This window comes from Pangasianodon hypophthalmus, chromosome 11, assembly GCF_027358585.1.
Source record: "Pangasianodon hypophthalmus isolate fPanHyp1 chromosome 11, fPanHyp1.pri, whole genome shotgun sequence".
In the NCBI taxonomy this organism is placed as follows: Eukaryota; Metazoa; Chordata; class Actinopteri; order Siluriformes; family Pangasiidae; genus Pangasianodon; species Pangasianodon hypophthalmus.
This window is the reverse complement of record NC_069720.1, coordinates 16,193,427-16,213,568: the sequence shown is the minus strand read 5'-3', so window position 1 is coordinate 16,213,568 and position 20,142 is coordinate 16,193,427. Positions and strand designations below refer to the sequence as shown.

Below are 20,142 nucleotides of genomic sequence, written 5' to 3'. Positions count from 1 at the left end.
AAGTAACCGGAGAACCTGGAGGGAATTCACATGGACATGGGGAGAACATGCACAGAAAGTCCACACAGAAAGTTACCACAGCTCACGATCGAACCAGGGACCCTGGAGCTGCGAGGTGGCAATGCTACCCCCTGGCCATATGCTAAACGTGCTCTTGACTAACATTCTACTTTTAATCACTTGTCAGCACACAGACGTGACTAGACGATGCAAATTATCCACACAGTCTCTCCTCTGACAGATTGCAATGAAAGGCAGATGCGTCATACGGCCGCTGTTTATTTCATACCAGCCGTCTTGGGCTTGGGATGGCAGACCTGGTTTATAAAAGTGCCTAAACAGGCCTTGGCTTTTATGAATGAGCGCTCGCAACACAGGCTATTTTTAACCAGAGGAGATGTTACCATCAGGACTCTGTGCCCTGCTTTTCCTCCTCAATGATTCATTACTGTGGTCCACCTCAGCCCATTTATCGTCCGTCATGCCACACACTGCATTCCTGTTGCTGTAGCAGACAGCAGGAACAAATCTGTCACTAGTAACAAGCATGTCTGAGAGCATCGTCTGCACCACGACATGTTTTTTGTGCTGAAAAAGTCAGAAACTGGAACATAAGGCAGTTTTACTTGATTAAGCTGAATGTATTACTGCTGTTCTCAGCACACTGGGTGAAGCAGTTAGACTAGTACAAGTACATGTTTTTTGGTACTTGTTGATAGCAATACTAATATCAAAATGAGTAACCTCGTCAGTATTATGCACTCAGGTGCATCATGGAACATTTTATTTATCTCTGTTTATGTTGGCTTCTGCTGTGTGCTCCTAGCAATAAACTCCTGCTGAGTTCTAGGTTTAAGATTTTATGGTGTTTCACAGTATCATTAATAGGGAGCAGAGCAGTATCAGCGATTATGGTGTTTAAAAAAGAGCAAAGGGTGCTGAGTCACACCTTGACTTGCATGTTGAAGTGTAGACCCGAAGTGTGCATCTTCCAGTGCTTGGTGCTCACTCCTTCTCATGTGCGACGATTTCTCTGTAAGCTCACTACACTGCTTCACACCCGCGAATACATTTGTGTTAACACAATTTATGAAACCTTTTGTTTCTTTTTTTTTTTTAGTTATTTTTTTTTTTATAATAATTACTGCTCTGCTTTTTCTGCTTGCTTACATGTTATCGGATGTTGATGTCAGCATTTTTTTTACAAATATGAGTAAATGAGCACAGTATCAATATTGATGCATCCCTATGCACTTTAAAAATAGAGGGCTTGGAGGAAGGTCTCATCTGTGCATTTCCTGCAGAGCTGAACCCGCACACACACATGCACACACACACGCACACACACAGACATACACACATACACACATACATGGCCACTAGAAAGCTAGTACGTGACAGCAGACTCCATACGTGTATAATATACAGAGAGATGTAATCAGTGCTGAATGAATGTTCAGGAGGAATAGTGCAGAGTAGTGAAAAGTGCCATAAGCACCCTGTTTGCACAGCTGATGAAGGACTCGTATCTAAAGCTTCCTGTTTCTACATAATGTGTACTACTGTAACACATTTATTTCACACTTTCTCATAAACGCATCCACCTTCATCACTCTGCGTTAGTATTTAATGTTGCAAACCCGTAGCATGTGGCTGCCATGCTCTCAGCACTCTGGAGTAGGGTTTCAGTATAGTGTGTGTGTGTGTGTGTGTGTGTGTGTGTGTGTGTGTGTGTTTTGGCCATATAGTGTAGCTTCCACTTTCTGATTTTATATAATAATAATTTCATTTTATGTAGTGCTTTTACACAGTAAATTAATGTGTGTGTTTGTGTGTGAGATATATATATATATATATATATATATATATATATATATATATATATATATATATATATAATTTCATCAAGTTCTTCCACACCAACTTTTGGCAAACCATCATGCTGGAACAGGTTTGGGTCCCTTAGTTTTAGTGAAGGGAAATTGTAATGCTACAGTGTACAAAGACATCCTATACAGTTGTGTACTTTTACTTTGTGGCAACAGTTTGGCCAGCATATGGGTGTGATGGTCAGGTGTCCACAAACTTTTGGCCATATAGTGTGGCACCAGATGTCCATACAGCTCCTTTTCCATACAGCTCCTTATAAAAATGTTTTCTCAGCACCACTTTCCAAGCCTCTCCTGTGGTGTACAGCATATTTGCAGTTTGTACAGCTTTGATGTGGCTGGTTTCCAGGCTGTTGTTGTGCCCTGAAAGTCAGACCTTGACCATGACTAAAAAACTCATTTCATTTTAATTAAACATGAGTGAATTTATAAGATGTAATCTACGTGTTCACCATGCATTAATCCAAGCCATTTTCTGTTTGCTGTCCCAGCAGGTCATGTTGTTAGAGTAAGTGGTCTTGCTACCATACATTGATTTAAACAGTCTGTTTAGATTGACGGGTGAAAATCAGCTTTACCGCTTATTCATTTTGCACGAAAATGATACAGGCTCTGTGTACACAAGGGCTATGCTTGCATGCAGATTTGAATTCATTCAGCTGGATAGGATTCCATTCCAACTGGCCTCAGTTGTTTTATTCTGGTCTGACTGAAATATATACATAAAGGTTTTTATTCCAACTGAGCCATCAGTGAGTTTATTAGTGTATTATTAGGCTGCATGTAAATGTAGCTTATGTATACACAAATTACATAGTGTTATTAATTATGACCTGAGTGAACCTCAGGTCCACTTCCAAGTGTTGCAGTATAACAGTAAACCCCTGTTAAGTGTGATTTGATTCCAGGTTTCTTGATTAACATTGAATTTTAGCAATTAAAATTCTTTGCTGTTCTCTTTACCTTGTTTCAGAGGGAAGAAACCAGCTATCCTAAGCTAGACTTTAGTGTGGCTGAGCTGCAGGAGCGCTTCAGGCGTCAGCTGGCTATGGAGCAGGCCAACACCATCACCATCGACTCTGTGGAGGCCATTAAACCTGTCACCGAACACATGGCCAGGATGGTACGTGGCTCCCTCTCGTTCATGCACATGCACACTAACTAGGCTCAGGGGAGTCCAACCCTGCTTCTCACTCTTAACAGACTTAAACTGGTTATAAGTGGACTGGCACACATTTGGGAGCAGGTTTAGCCACCTTCAAATGACGTAATACCAATAATAATACATTTTACTATAACCCAAACACACTGATATGAGTATAATAAAAAAAAAACGTGAGCAATGAAAACAGAGCGCAGTTCATTTAAAAAAGTGGTAGGATATGTGAGATTTTCAATACCACTGAAACTGTAATTTAGATGGTATCATCTTTAACAAGGACAAAAATGTGAAACAATCAGTACGAATATAGATTTTAAAAGTCCAGTTTATGAGGAAAACTTGAAACAAACTTGGGGATGATTATGCATCATTCTCTCAGAAAAATGGCTGACAATTTCTATAAAGTCATTGTAGCTCTGGCTGCAAATCAAATCACAGATTATATTATATATTATGTTTAAGGGACAAATAATTTTTATATGAGCTTTCGACAAATTTTGATACATTAGTTAATGGCTGGTAATTAACTAGTGGAGTACTGGAGTACTAGTGGTTAGGCCTCATGCTCTCACTGCCGCGGCCCGGGTTCGATTCCCAGCCAGGAAACCAACCCCAGCCACTGGGATTGCACAAAACACTCCCAGTGCCGGGCCCAAGCCCGGATTAAATTGGGGAGGGTTGCGTCAGGAAGGGCATTCGGGGTAAAAACTGTGTCAAATCAAATATGCGGACCAATGATCCGCTGTGGCGACCCCTAAAGGGAGCAGCCGAAAGAACAAAAACAACAGTTAATGGCTGGTAATTCTTTATTTTTGTAAATAATTACTTTAGAATACATATTCCTTCCTTACTAATATTTTTCTGTAAAAGGAGCAACATTTGCAAAAAATATCATGTCATATCTCTGAGTTTGAAAGTATTATCTGAGATTCACTGATATTTTCTGTAGTGGCATTTACTTGCTCAGCTTCTCCTGCTTGTGGTCTCAGATCGGAGAGGTCAGGGGCTCCCTGGTGGTCCAGCAGCATTTACTGCAGCGCTGAATAGAATACTAATGCTATATAATCTACCCCCACGTTTGGGCATCGAGGCCAGCCTATCAGTGCTGTGTCATCTGCTCACTCTGCTGGGTCGAGGGAAAGAGCAACCCTGCTGATTGTCTAACCCACTTTCATGCAGTGTGTGTTGGAGACATGCAGTAGTTAACACAACTCCATACAGTGAGAAGAAATTTTAAAATGTGGAGTGTTCAGTATTGTTGTGTGTTTTCTACATTCAGCCGCTGTCTGATTCTGCTGCTCTTTGTGTAACGATAGTAACAATAATAGTAACAAAAGTAACAAAGATAGTTATAGTAACAACAATAATAAGTAAAACAGTGATAACTATAATAGTAACAATAGTAATAGTAACAACAATAATAGTAACAATTGTGTATATAATTGTGTATATATATATTATAATTGTGTATAGTAACAATAATAGTAACAAATGTAGTAAGAACAGTACCATAAATAACAGTAGCAACCATAATAGTAACAACAATAATAGTAACAATAGTAACAACTGTCATAACAACAGGAGCAACAATATTAGTAATAATATTAACAGTAGTAACTGAGAGGCTTTAGTCATTACAGCAGGTTCTGAAATATTTGTCATGCCACATTTTTCCATTGCTCTGAACGTTCATTCTGCACCCTGATGTGTTTCAGAGGAAGCTGTTAGCCGAGCAGCACTCTCACTGGCACAAAGCGCTGCTACAGGCTCTGAGAGAGAGCCGGATGGTTTTAGGCAGCAGCAACCAGAGGAACTGGAAGATCAGCATTTACCCATTCCTGCGCATCCTTCGCGATGAGGATTACGTCAACATCATGCTGCAGGTACGTGCTTCTGTTGTGTATCCCTGTGAGAGCTTCAGCTGGTGCTTTGACCACAATATTGGCAATGAAACTAATAGAAACAACAGTAATCACAAAACTCATTTAGCTACCACTAGTCTGTCATGATGTAGCTATTGTGAAACTAAAATGGGTCTTGGCGGTATGACCCAACCCTGTTTCTCCTGTGGGCCATGCTTAAAATTCCTGTGCTTATGATAACCTTTGTGGGTTCCTCACAAGGTTCTAGCGGGGGAAAAAAAACGTGCCTTTACTTCTTCAAAACCTAACTTAACCTTGCTGAAAATGCCCTACGTTCATTTGTTTATATACCTTCTGTGTTGCACTCATGATGCTTAGGGATTGGCCAGCCTGCCACCCAGCGGAGAGTCTCTGCTATTCCTGGCTAAGGAACTGGGCAACAGAGTCCACAACGTGTACTGCATCCAACAGAAGAGTCACAGCCAGATAGTGGAGAAACTGGGCAACATCTACAACTCATACGTGAAACTGCTTGGAAAAGACACAGAGGTATCGAACCTGCCTTCTGCAGAAAGGGCGTTATCAGAACCTTGATTTTTCCTATTTATTAATGTTTTTGATCAAAACATTAACCCAGGAATAGGGTAGTAGTGGTATAGTTTGAACTTTTCATGGTGTGATAATCTCGTCTAAAAATATCACGGTTTTCAAGGTTTTAAAAACAAACAAGCCGGTGGTGAAAATCAAATATATTTTGCACACTTTGTATATATAAAAAAAAAAACTAAAGGCTGCCAAACAGTTAAATCCCGTAAGTGTTCTTCTTTCTTAGAATGATATTTTTGTGAATGACCTTTCCATAAAATCTCTTACATTGTCAGTATTTATCATGTTGTAGTTATAAGCCAAAAGAGAAAGTGGCTGTGAGGAAAGTTGGCAAAAAAAAACTAGAACAGCAGTGTGCCGTGCTGGTTAGCCAGAATAAACAGCAGTTTGGTTTAGTTCTGATCAGCAATACCATGTTCTTCTGTAAGTTTGTAGTTCTAATCAGCAATACCATGTTCTTCTGTAAGTTTGTAGTTCTAATCAGCAATACCATGTTCTTCTGTAGGTTTGAAAGCTGTCATGTATAATAAAGTTATGAACATGCTAGGAGTGGAAGCAGAGGTAGGGGAGGGGTTGTGAACTTTTTGTTATAGGTGGATACAAAATTGATCAGAACCACTGAAGTAAGAGACTTGTTTGGGTAAAATAAATTGACGGTATTAGATGGAAATGCATTTTAATTTGCATTTTGAAAAAGTCAGTGGTGAGGTAACTGTCCAGTCATACACCTTGACGCTGTAACAACATTACTCTGCAGTAAACCCTGAAACGCTTAGTAACACTTACCTGAAGTGTCAATATCATCTTGGGTGTCTAAATACAAGACTGCGTGTAATCATGTCATGTTCTGTGCAATCCTAGCCCAGCAACGTGTTGCCACGGGAGCAATGGAGCACTATGGAGGCGGAGCGAACTGCTGGCCCCTCCCTCCTGAGCGATGACACGCCCTGGCCGCACATGCTGGTCATTCAGCTGGGCAGCTTCCTGGTGGATCTGCTGGTTCGCGAGCTCAAAATCCCGAACAACATCCTGAACCCCACCCTGGAGAACAAGCTCATCCCTGTGCTCTATCACATGTACACATTCCGCAGCAATCGGCAGGTGAGACTCACATCTCAGATGCTAAACAAAGCAAAAAAAAAAAGAAGAGAAAAACAGATTTGGTACAAATAGCAATAACAAATAGTAAAAAGAAAGCAAAGTAAGAGAATAAATACAGAAGCAGAAAACACAGTAGGCAGTACTGATGATGAGATTAGGATACTGTCTGTTTGGAGTTTTACGTTCTCCCTGGATCTGTGAGAGTTTCTTCCAGGCACGCTGGTTTTCTACCACCTCTCAACAACATGGTGGCTACTTTAAATCACCCCATGCATGTGTGTGTTTGTGAAGCCCTTCCATTAAAATTAAAATTAAAATTAACCTCTAAAATAAAAAGAATTCCTTTTTGCATTCCGTGATCATTTCTGTTAAAATGAATTGATGTTCCTGCAGGCAATTTTAATTCCCATTTAGTCAAACTGCTACAAAGTTAGTTACAAAACAAAGGATTAAGGATTTAGTCCACAATGTTCTTCAGACTCACCATGGAAAGTCAGAACAAGCGAGAGAAGTTAATAGTTGATAGCATGATGCACAGCTTGATCTTTTGGCTCTGTAATCCAGCACATTAGCTTTTAAATATAATAATGACTACGCATTAACAGAACAGAATGTCAAGCTTTAACTTGGATAAACCCTAGAGGATTCATCACAGCCCTTTCCAATTTCTGGAGACCAGAAGTAATTGGACGAATCAAATGCTTTGATACAGTTGTTATATTTTGTGATACAATCAGCACTCTGATTAATAAAGTGCTCTGAGCTTTATTACTCAGCATGGGGTAATGAGAGACAAAAGGAAAGGTGAAGTGATCTGAACTGCTCTCAAGAGGTGGGAGTAGGAGATACTCATCTTTAAGCCAGTCTGGAGCATGAGCCACTAGAAAAAAAAAAGTGAGTCAGTGAGTAATTCGAGGCTTTTCATCCGTCAGCTTTGCTTTTTTTCTCTGCGTTCTGTATTTTCATGCTCCTCCTGTACAGCTGCCAGCTGGGTGCACTCAGAATCATAAGAAGCCTCTATTAACGTGTGGTTGGGTTCTGCCTTGCTCTGGTTCATGTGTGTTTGTTTGTTTGGGATGATGTCTGTGGAGCTGATCCCATGTCAGCATTTGATCATGTTTGCGGTACTGTCTGGTGTTGATCCCTTTTTTGCTGGCAGTGCTTGGGACATTTATTTTGGGATTGATTTATTCAGATTTTTTTTTTTTCTTTTTCTAAATTAAGGGTATTCCGCTAAACTTTGTAAAGGTCCAGCTGTATCAAGCTTCTTGCTTACAAAGATCCAGAAATCTACTAACAAGACTTGAAGAATGGTGACAGCAGTTACGTTTTAATTCTTAATCTTTAATGGTTAGTTTATGGCTATAAATAAGTCAACTGGAAGTGGTTAGGTAGTGGTTCGGTTTTGACTTTGTGACTCAGTGATCTCAGTGACTTTGACAAGGGCCAAATTGTGATGGCTAAATGACTGGGTCAGAGCATCTCCAAAACGGCAGGTCTTGTGGGGTGTTCCTGGTATGCAGTGGTTAATACCTACCAAAAGTGGGCCAAGGAAGGACAACCAGTGAACCGGCGACAGGGTCTTGGGCGCCCAAGGCACATTGCTGCGTGTGGGGAGCGAAGGCTAGCCCGTCTGGTCCAATCCCACAGAAGAGCTACTGTAGCACAAATTGTTAAAAAAGTTAATGCTGGCTATGATAGAAAGGTGTCAGAACACACAGTGCATCGCAGCTTATTGCGTATGAAGAAACAGTTGGCCAAGAAACAGCTGGGAATAAATAGACGGACTAAGTTCTTAAAATGTTACTTCAACATCATAGTCATTATTTCTTTCTACATCCTGTCTGTTGGAGCGCAGAGCTTCAGCAGGCTGCATCATAATTGCTTGTGTGATGAGGCCAGTTTAAATTTCAAATCTTTTCATCCCAGGCTTCTTTCTCTCCCTTCTTTTTCCCTTTATATTACAGGTTAACATTAGTTATCCAGCTCACAGCCACATATGCCGGTATGATTTATGGAACCATTTTTCTTGCTAGAATGGACACAGGGCAGCCGGAGAAGACCAATCACTCTGAAACTAATTCCTTTTTTACCGCGCTCTTAATTGGCCGGGTGATTTACAGGCTAAGGGGTGCACATGTGTGGTGGGGGAGGTTAGAAGGAGGATGATGGATAGAGTGAGAGGTTGGATTTCTCCCTGTGCTGGCCTGAGCAGCAGGAAGGAGATCTTGACTTAGGCTGGGTCGCACTGATATGATGTAGGTCATCAGTTCAGAAAACAGGGCCCCTCTACTTTCGTTGCAGTTTTTTGAATGAGGAATAATGACTGTCGCTGTATGGTTATACTGCTATTTTTAGTTGGAGTGCATGTCATGCTGCTTTGTCGAGTGCTTTCCACTGATTTTTGACAGCCCTTATGAAGGCTTGTATTTCCTGTAGAAGTACCCTCATTTTTCTTGTTTTATATCCAAAAATCAGAACCTGGTGCCTTTAATGACAACAGGAGCTCTAGGAGGCACTTCAAAAGCGCTTATTTTGAACATTGCTGAAATGTGGAGAGCAAGGTTGTCCTCCACTTGAACATCAATTGATATATTTCATAAAAAAATGGCATCACACATACTGGACAAATGTGGTGTTCCTCATGTTCTATTCAAATTACACACAATTTCTCACAACTCTGAACTTTAATGTCCTCAAACCATCATCTAATGGGGCTTTTCCACTAGAAGGTGCGGCTTGGCTCAGCAAACTACCAACAATCGTCCAAGTTGTCGCGATTCCCACCATCAAGCGAGCCGTGTTGTATTTAAGGACTTGTGGTACCAGGTAGCATGCAAGCAAATCAGGACATATGAGCTAAAAATAATAGAGACAAGTGCAAACAAAAGTATTTTTGTATTGATTATATGTAGGGATGCATCAAAACTGATAGTGGTGTCTAATACCACACTCATTTACTCATACTCCACTACCAACATTCAATACCATGTGATACTATGTGCAAATGAACATATGACATAAAATGACAGTAATTTGGAAATATTTACAATTAATTGAAAGCAAAGCAGACTTCAAACTGTGCTCTGTGAAAATATCCAGACTGCTGCACTGCCGCCATAAACCATTTTATGGCGTTTAAACAGTATACTTAATAGAGAGCATAAGAGTGGCTGACCTGAGCACTAAGAACAGTATCAGCTAGCGTGGTCATTAAAAATGACTATGGGGTGCTGGGAAGTGCAGAAAACCTGTCACATGTGAGAGTGCTTCAGTTTTGTGAGCAAGACATACACATACCGTTTTGCCAGGGTCTGCACTTCGCTCGCGAGTCAAAGAGCAATTCACATCACCTTGCGATCATGCTTGCTGATACTGCTTTGCCCACTCAAGTTGGCCATTTTAGCTCTCTCTTTTATTGATACTGTTTAAACGCCATAACATCTTACACATGAAACTATATACTACAATCCTGGCAGCACTTCTTGGGAAGTATGGTCTGTGGAGCATGCAGGTAGGATTATTCACTGTAGCAGGAAGGTGATTTGTATGAGCAAATGGCTCCAAGACAAAGAAACCACAGCAGGGGTGATCTTGCTTTGGCATCTGTATCAGGATATCAGAATTTCATTTTTGGCACCATTCAACTGTATGCCAAGTCATTCCTCTTGGCTTGTCAAGGCATGTATGACAGGTGTATGTATAGATAAAGTTAATGGACTGGAAATGATCATCTGGTTTAATCTTGTTTCTTCTCCTCATTGATATCCTAGATTGGTTTTATCAAGCCACACCCAATCCTGACCCAAATACAGTCAGAAGCCATGGAGACCAAGCTGACCTTTGACTCGTATGTGATGCCCATGCTGTGCCCACCAGTGCCCTGGACATCAGCCAAGAGTGGAGCTTACCTGCTAACTCCCACCAAGCTGATGCGCTCAGTTGAGGGTGCCATCCAGCACCAGCTGCTGCTGGAGAAGCGCCAGGATGAGGAACTGCATGCTGTGCTGGACTCCCTCAGCCAGCTGGGCAACTGTGCCTGGAGAATCAACAAACCTCTGTTGGACATAATCATCTCCATCTTTAACGATAAGGGTAGTGAGAAGCTGGACGTGCCTCCACCCATTTCCGAGGCGCCAGAAATCCCACGCTTCAACCCTCACGACCCGGCATACACGCCCGCCGAGAAGGCCCACCTGAAGCGTGAGGCCACAAGGGCCAAGAAGAAGGTGGCTGAGATGCACAGTCTGCGCATGGATGCACTCTACAAGCTGTCCATCGCCAACCACATGAGGGATGAGATCTTCTGGTTCCCTCACAACATGGATTTCCGAGGGCGTACTTACCCGTGCCCACCTTACTTTAATCATCTGGGAAGTGATGTAACCAGAGCCATCTTGCTGTTTGCTGAGGGGAAGCCGTTGGGTCCTAAAGGCCTGGACTGGTTAAAGATCCACCTGGTGAACCTCACGGGTCTGAAGAAGCGGAGTTCGCTAGCTGGGAGACTGGAATACGCCAACAGCATCATGGATGATATCCTAGACTCTGCAGACAACCCTTTAATGGTGGGTGGTAACTTTAAATTTCTGTTTTATACAGTCCTAAAGTACCCCTGCCCTCAACGTGGTTTTAAATGGCTCCTTTTTAATGGCCGATTCTGGTTAAACTGATTTTTAAACATTGTTGTAATTTCACAATTTCAAAACTGAGATTTTTCAGTACTTCCGTAAATAACTGAGCTGAAAGCTTTTATGTAGCTCAGTTTGTGATCTCACAAAATAGGCATGAAAGCTTTAGAAAATTATGTGATATCTGAAAACTTTAGCCACATAACCTACCTGCTAGCTAGCTTATCTTTGTTACTAATAAACCAAATCATAGTTGTTATGGTGTGTTTTGACAGGTTTGGCTACTGTTGTATAAAAATCAAATATATATGACTGTCCAAATCAGGATGCAAATACTGAAACCAAACTGTGAGCTAGTTCTGTAGCAGTTAACTAGCTGGCTATTTATGTTCATTATGAGCATCTGACAAAGCCAATATAGACTCGATACAGGAGGATCCTCCTCCTGTGTGCCTGTGACAAATGCTGACTAATATACTAGCAGTTAGATATCTGGCTAGCTGTCATGATGATATCTGGCTGAGTAATATACTAGCAGTTAGATATCTGGCTGGCTAGACATGTTGGTTTCTAATTTGTATACTGTGCATATTCATGGACCACTGCAGTTTTTATTGAGGGTAAGTGTATAAAGATGTTCCTAGGTCATTTTCATCTTGGGAATAAAAAAACATATTAAACAATACATTCACTGATTATTTTTGTAACTGTTTAATATGTCACTAGCCAATGAACGGGCATAAACCTTTCTATCTTACTGCATGTAAACTTTTCTAGTGCCTGCTTAACTAGCGTAACTAAAACACCCCAAGAGCCTTAAATACCATACAGTGAAAATGTGCTGTTTTTACCTCCAATAACCAATGCTAGCACTATGCATTTTTCCTCTTTGGAGTTGGCAGGTCTGATAATGTTATGTGGATGTGTGTCATGTCCCTAGAGTGACAGAGCTGCCTTGCATTGTGTTTTTTTAGGGGAGGAAGTGGTGGATGAATGCTGATGAGCCTTGGCAGACTCTGGCATGCTGCATGGAAATAGCAAATGCCTCCAGATCACATGACCCCACGCAGTTCATCTCCCATTTCCCTGTACATCAGGTACAGAATATCATCCATTTCTATGTTTGTGTGTGTGTTTGTGTGCGCGTGTGCATGTGCGCGGGTGGGCTGGATGGGGTTTTGCATTTTCGTAATAGAGAGAGTGAGAAATTGGAAACTGGGCTTTGTTTTTTGTTCTAAAGAGCAGGGCTGACCTTGTCTCTGCCACACCAACACACTTTGGCTCGCTATAATTTGGATTTGACGCCCCATTAAAACTTACTGTTGTTGCTCTTTGGGCTTTCATTATTGAGTGTCCAGCTGAAGCACAACACAGTGACAGCAATTGTGCTTTTGAAATTAATTGTTCTTGTATATTGAACTTTAATGGTGCTTTGCTCTTTATACACATTACAGTTGCTTATTTAAGCAAAAATGCATCTTAAATTGCAATGTCTCATTTCCTTCCTGCACTATAATGCATAGTCTAAATAATTTAAATTTTATAAATTTATTCCAACTGCAGATTTCAACAGAAGTGTTTGCATGCACTCTAAGGTATTATAAATGTTGATTCAGAATTGGCTGGAAATTTGTACACATATGTCATACACCAGCTTAGATATGTCAAATGTCACCACACCCCAACATTAGGCAGTAAAGAAGTCTGACTTCTTTTGCAGACAAGTATGAGACACCAACTAGTCAAGAGTGAGAGCATAAACAATGCAAACAAGAGTGAGAGAGACATAATTATTAAAAAAGTAAATGTAGCTGTTGTAACCTATTCCTTCATGGATTGTTAGGTATTATTTAATAATTGAGTGTCATTTTCCTTGTCTTTTTATATTTCACTCAGGATGGCTCCTGTAATGGCCTCCAGCACTATGCTGCACTGGGTCGTGACGTCATTGGTGCAACGTCGGTAAACTTAATGCCCTGTGAAGAACCGCAGGATGTCTACAGTGGTGTGGCTCAGCAGGTCAGTGTGAATAAACCACCAGAAAGCTTCCTACAAACCTCCAGAGCCGGATTCAGGCTCAGCTCTTCCTACAAACCTCCAGAGCCGGATCCAGGCTCAGCTCTTCCTACAAACCTCCAGAGCCGGATACAGGCTCAGCTCTTCCTACAAACCTCCAGAGCCGGATACAGGCTCAGCTCTTCCTACAAACCTCCAGAGCCGGATCCAGGCTCAGCTCTTTCTTCCCACTTCCTCTTATCACATCAGCTGTTGTTGAGTGCTAAAAGCCCTTGTGTGTGTTCTGTTTTGTAGCTTTGCAGCATCTTTAAGCTCTCACATTTAATGATGCCTGAGGTTCAGAAAGCAGCAATAGAGTGAGGGACTTAAAAAAAAAAAAAAAAAAAAGGCTCATGTTCCAGCAAGACTGCAAAGTTTTAATGGCCTGCCTTATTGATTTCATCTCCACTGGGAGTGCAAGTGTGAACGCTAAGTAAAGCTTCACCCAGTTCTGGCCAGAAACATCAAACCACACAGCAGATTTAAGCATGATGGCTGGGCGTCACAGGGAAAGTCTCGAGTCAGGGTTTGGAACACAATCTCATTGTGTCTGGACTCGTTTAAAGGAGCAGTTTGTAATTTTAGAGATCTCTGCTGCAACTGCAGTAAAACACTGACAAGCCTTTCTTCCCTGAACCTGACTCCTCCTCCTCTGTTAAAACTATTAATTCCTTAAAATTTGCCTTTAAAGGAAAAGGAGCTGCTTTGTTGCACTTGGGGGCAGAGCACATGTCAGGGCCACAAATGTATAAACAAAAGCTTTAAATTACATGGCATTATTATGAAACACAGTTTCTCAGAGGTATTTTTGTCAGGGCTATCAATTACAATATACACTATATTGCCAAAAGTTTTGGGACACCCCTCCAAATCATTGAATTCAGGTGTTCCAATCACTTCCATGGCCACAGGTGTATAAAATCAAGCACCTAGGCATGCAAACTGCTTCTACAAACATTTGTGAAAGAATGGGTCGCTCTCAGGAGCTCGGTGAATTCAAGCGTGGTACCATGTTAGGTTGCCACCTGTGCAATAAGTCCATTCGTGAAATTTCCTCCCTCCTAAATATTCCACGGTCAACTGTTAGTGATATTATAACAAAGTGGAAGCAATTGGGGACAACAGCAACTCAGCCACGAAGTGGTAGGCCACGTAAAATCACAGAGCAGGGTCAGTGCATGCTGAGGCTCACAGTGTGCAGAAGTCGCCAACTTTCTGCAGAGTCAATAGCTACAGACCTCCGAACTTCATGTGACCTTCAGATTAGCTCAAGAACAATGCGTAAAGAGCTTCATGGAATGGGTTTCCATGGCCAAGCAGCTGCATCCATGCCTTACATCGCCAAGTGCAATGCAAAGCGTCAGATGCAGTGGTGTAAAGCACGCCGCCACTGGACTCTAGAGCAGTGGAGACGTGTTCTCTGGAGTGATGAATCACGCTTCTCTGTCTGGCAATCCGATGGACGAGTCTGGGTTTGGCGGTTGCCAGGAGAACGGTACTTGCCTGACTGTATTGTGCCAAGTGTGAAGTTTGGTGGAGGGGGGATTATGGTGTGGGGTTGTTTTTCAGGGGTTGGGCTTGGGCCCTTAGTTCCAGTGAAAGGAACTCTTAATGCTTCAGCATACCAAGACATTTTGGACAATTTCTTGCTCCCAACTTTGTGGGAACAGTTTTGGGATGGCCCCTTCCTGTTCCTGTTCCTGCACACTAGTGCACAAAGCAAGGTCCATAAAGACATGGATGAGCGAGTTTGGTGTGGAGGAACTTGACAGGCCTGCACAGAGTCCTGACCACAACCCAATAGAACACCTTTGGGATGAATTAGAGCGGAGACTGCGAGCCAGGCCTTCTCGTCCAACATCAGTGCCTGACCTCACAAATGCGCTTCTAGAGGAATGGTCAAAAATTCCCATAAACACACTCCTAAACCTTGTGGAAAGCCTTCCCAGAAGAGTTGAAGCTGTTATAGCTGCAAAGGGTGGGCCAACTCCATATTAAACCTTACGGATTAAGAATGGGATGTCATTAAAGTTCATGTGCATGTAAAGGCAGACGTCCCAAAACTTTTGGCAATATAGTGTAGCTATGGCAGTATTAATGACGCTTTTCTGCATTCACTTCAGTTTATTTTTGGTTGATTCAAAAGTATTTTGATTACTAACTCCATAATGAGTGAAATAATCCTGTCGAGCTGTTTGATGTTCATCATTGATTCTTGCTAAGGATGAAAGCACTGGCTGTGGAGCGTGAAGGTGGCAGGAGGTGGTGTTTTCTGTCATCTAATTGATTGTCTATCAGGAGAATCAGATGAAGCAGATGACTTGAGTCCGTTCCCCTGCTGTGTGTTCCAGGTGGAGGAGTTTCGGGCCCGAGACGCTGCTAAGGGCATGAAGATTGCACAGGTGCTGGAGGGCTTCATCAGCAGGAAGGTAGTGAAGCAAACTGTGATGACGGTGGTCTATGGGGTCACGCGCTATGGTGGCCGACTGCAGATCGAAAAGCGCCTCAAGGAGATCGATGACTTCCCCAAGGTAGGAAGGGGTGTGTGGGAGTGTGATTGTCTGAAAAGGGCCACAATTGGCTTATGTGGTCTTAAATCTTTGTCTGAGTACTGTTAATGTACACAGTATATATGTGGTGCACTGGGAAAACTCTTCACATGTTCAAAATTTTTTACTGTATATAGAACCCAATTTTTGTGTCATTTTTGGCTGTTTTCAAGAATTCAGCCACAGCAACAACACTTTTGTTCCTCAGACCGCTACACAAATGTTGTCTTTAAACCTATTAAAATTTTTCCAGGGTTTTGTTTGATTAGGTCTGTTTCTGTATCCTGTTTTTAGTATATGAATTACTGAGATTAGCGACTTCGGATCGTTGAGGGTGTCGCATGAAATCACATGCTCCCTGTTTTTTATTCTTTAAAGCTGATGCCAAAAACAGCCAGTTGTTATTTTTTCATAAGATTGTTTTCATGCTCACTAAATTTAAAAATGGTGGCCACATTTTGATTTGTGCCCATAATTTAATGGATGAACTGAACAAGCAGACTGAATAAGCACTTTTTTAAATTAAAGTATGCTTTGGCTCATTACAGAGACATATTGAGAAACATTACATGGTATTAATCTAAAAGACTTTATCTTAAAACATCCATTTTAAAATGTTTTCTTTCACGAGGGTTGATCCATAACAGAGCTTAAACTATATTAATGTAGTGGTTAAACTAAATCTTGTGCTTGTTTTCTGTAGATGAGAGCATAAATAAAGCAAAATGTGGAAATAATTTTATTAATTCGAGAACTCAAAATAGCAAATTAAAAAAAACAAATAAAGCAGAAAACAAGTGCATTACACTGGAGACTAGCCTACTGAGCCTACTTGTCAACCAGGCAACTATAAATAAACAGCTAATGTCATATTATTGTCCTGGGTGCCTGAGCTAGCGGTTTCTTCTCCCTTGCTCTGTGACAGGTGATATCTTTGTAGTAAAGATTACAAAGGCCAGAATTTTCAGGTCAGAATTTTACATCAATGGTGGTGTGTAATATAACCTCACTGGTGTATGTACACTAGAGAGCCTTAAAGGGGCTGCTTACCACGTTTTGGTTCTAGCATGCTATGGGTTTTCCCTCTTATTCTTTGAGTCAGTGCCTTATTAATTCATAAAATGCATCCTGTGCTTGTGTGCAAGTGAGAAAAATGATTTAATTCATCTTTCTTTGTCTCAGCCCTCTTTTCCCAATTGTTTTCTTCTGTGGACAAACAAGCAAGTGACTCGAGATCAGCAGCAAAGTAGCATGTAATTATCACCTTGAGTGAGTCAGCGAGAAAGGTGTGTGTGTGTATGTGATTAGAGTGTGTGATTATGTATGCAGGTGTGTGTATGAATGGAACCAGACTCACTGGATCAGCACCTTTGTGGGTTGCCAGCGGGTACCGGGTAGCAGCGGCTCCTCTCTGCGTTAATATGTCCTCTAGGGGAGGGAGAGTGTTCCTGAAGCTCTAATACAAATCCCAGCACTCTAAAATGGCTAAGTGCACCTATCTTAATTGGTTTGACTATACACCTTTCTCGGCTGTTTTGTCTCCAGGAGTATATTTGGGACGCCTCACACTACCTAGTGCACCAGGTCTTCAGCAGCTTGAAGGAAATGTTCACTGGGACAAGAGAGATCCAGGTACACCAAGATTACTCGACACAATTCACACTATAAAGCATCAAGTCCTTGTGACATTTGTAGTTTGTCTCTCATGGGGCGTGAAGCGACTGTCCAGAGTATGATCAAATTTACAAAGTAAGCTAACTCTATAAGCTACATACTCTCACCTGAGGTACCAATAATCTTCCTTAAAAGCTTCTTTGTAATGTCTCTATGCACATTTATTGAGAAGTTGTGTATGACAGGATAATGTGAAACCAAAGTTATATGTACTGTTTTTCTTACATTTTTGGGCATCAAACAGTAATTGTAGGTAAGAACTAAATTTATGGGGTGTGGGGAACTGAGCCACACGGGTCAGACCAAAAAGCATTGGCCTGTGGAACAAGTTCCAAATTGTTTGGGAAAATAACAATTCACATGTCACTTGTTGCCTTGTCACTGAAATTGCGAATGCGTGTTGCGCATTTACATAGAAAATGGATGGTCACCTGTCATTTTGTCGCTTACTGGTGTGAATGTAGGTTTACACTCATATCTCTACATCCCAGATGCAGAATGATCTAGAACACCTGCGATTAGCTTCTTTCATTCTTATGAATGAGCTGGATTCATTCATATGTTTAGCTGCCTAATGCAGTAGCACTGTTTAGGTTGTGCACCTGCATGCTGGTCATGGTTAAGCGACCAGGGGAATGGATGCTTCTGGAAAAATCCTGTGGGAGAAACCCAGACAGGCCCAGACACACTGAAAAATACCCCATCTCGCATTCAGACGCTCCTGTCTCCTGTAAGTGGGTCAGGCCCTGAAAAAAAAGCGAGGGAAAGCAGAGAAGTAGTGAGGCATGTGGAAGGTAGTACATCTTTTCGCTAATATCCCACACCTGGCTGCGTTGGGGAAAGGAGGGAAAATAACTGGGGCAGGAAGGAGGGGGGGGTGTCTGATGGATGGGCCAGCATGGGGCCTGAACTGCTTTTATGCATGGAGAAAGGAGGAATTTATATCTCCCCAGCACTCTGGAGGAAAGCCTTTTGGGAGCCATGCTGCGAGTCAGACATGCTGGGAAGCCAGCGCTCTTGCTCTGAATCAGCAGGTTTATTAAATGAAGCTCAGCAACAGCTGGCCACCTGTTTTATCACTATTCCTCAGCCCTAGTTAGAAAAACAATTGTGCAAAGAGAAGACCTTTAGTAAGATAAACTTTGTTGTCTTGCTGAGGTTGGTAATCCAAGGCAATAGAACTTGGTTGTGTTCTATTTGGGGAATGCCTTGAGGACCTTGAGTTTGTGCTTTTGCGACGAAGCACATAAACGGATATGCTTCATAGCTTCCAGAGAGCCGACATGCCGACATGCCGACATGCGTGTTGCAATTTTTAGCACCCTATGCAGAAACATTTGTTTATTCACTCAAACTTATATCCCAAACTTAAGACACCTAATGCTCTAGACTAATACTCACTGTGCAATATCTGTTATTTTCAACAACCAGAGCATCATTGTTTCTGAATGTCAGGCAAATATGAAATACTGAGCAGCTTTACTGCAATCACAAACTCTTCTTCTCACTGTCTCTTTAAAAATTACACTTGGATGGCGCATTGCTGAAACTAAAAAATTCACTAACTAAAAATTCACAAGCAGTGTTATTAAAAAGCTGAATGTACTGACCGTGATCACGCAATTCTCATTATTATGGTAATGAATGCATTCACACTGGTGAAAATCTTTTCATTTTGCAAAGGATGAGAAGGGGGCATGAAATGCTGGCCTCAAATTTGGCTATTTACTCAAACATTCGAAATGAGCAGATTCATAAACATTTCTGTAGTGCTTGTTTATTTTTCTTTGCTTATTTTGACTGTGGCTGTTATTTTGACTGTGCCTGAGGTAACAGCTGTGCATTTGTCTATTTGCAGGACTGGCTAACTGAGAGTGCTAGGCTAATCGCTAAGTCTGGCAGCACGGTGGAGTGGGTGACCCCTCTGGGACTGCCCATCGTCCAGCCCTACCACCGCACCAGGAACCACGTGGTGAGTGTTGTAATGTCCATTACTAAGGTCCTGTCTGTTATTGATTTGTCCTTTTTTGTTTAAATGTAACCTTCTGGACCTTTCAAAGTTAAAGGTCAAAAGGGTCTGACCTGGAAATAAACTCACCTCCCCAGACACTAATAAATGCACAGGAGTGAATCGGTTTCTCCAAAGGCAGTTTAGTACTGCTAAATGATATTGCTCATTATTGAACTGTTGCACTCTCTATGCATTTCTGGGTAAAAAGGGGTTTCTGATATCATGGAGAGAAATTACAGCAGCAGGAGTTTAATCGCAGCTTCAGGATATTTTTTTCTACCCCGGCTGTCTAATCCAACATTGTTTACTTCATATAATTAAGTAATTCATGTAAAACTTATTTATTAAGCAATAAAGCATGCTGAGGCAGATGATTCTTAGTGATCTCAGAATACAAACACACAGTTAAATTCAGGAGAAAACAAAACCAAAATGGAAAAAATAATTAAACAGTTAAAAACTTTTATGAATAATCCTGCTGTTTTAAGATGCTAGTTAAAGATGTTAGCATTTAAAGTGTTGTAGCACTGAAGTACAAAGAAGAACTACATTATATGGCCAGAAGTATGTGGACACCCATATGTGCTTATTGAACATCCCATTCC

At 41.5% G+C, this 20,142-nt stretch overlaps 1 protein-coding gene across 1 annotated transcript in view; it reads left to right on the top strand.

Moving 5' to 3' along the window:
* The window catches only part of polrmt (polymerase (RNA) mitochondrial (DNA directed)), a 48,969-nt gene that overhangs the window by 10,450 nt on the left and 18,377 nt on the right, over window positions 1-20,142 (top strand). The window contains exons 6-15 of the mRNA XM_026924607.3: window positions 2,863-3,012; window positions 4,767-4,934; window positions 5,292-5,462; window positions 6,381-6,620; window positions 10,394-11,185; window positions 12,223-12,345; window positions 13,145-13,267; window positions 15,655-15,834; window positions 17,398-17,484; window positions 19,385-19,498. Coding sequence (XP_026780408.3) covers window positions 2,863-3,012; window positions 4,767-4,934; window positions 5,292-5,462; window positions 6,381-6,620; window positions 10,394-11,185; window positions 12,223-12,345; window positions 13,145-13,267; window positions 15,655-15,834; window positions 17,398-17,484; window positions 19,385-19,498 — 2,148 coding nt within the window. The remainder of the gene's footprint in view (window positions 1-2,862; window positions 3,013-4,766; window positions 4,935-5,291; window positions 5,463-6,380; window positions 6,621-10,393; window positions 11,186-12,222; window positions 12,346-13,144; window positions 13,268-15,654; window positions 15,835-17,397; window positions 17,485-19,384; window positions 19,499-20,142) is intronic.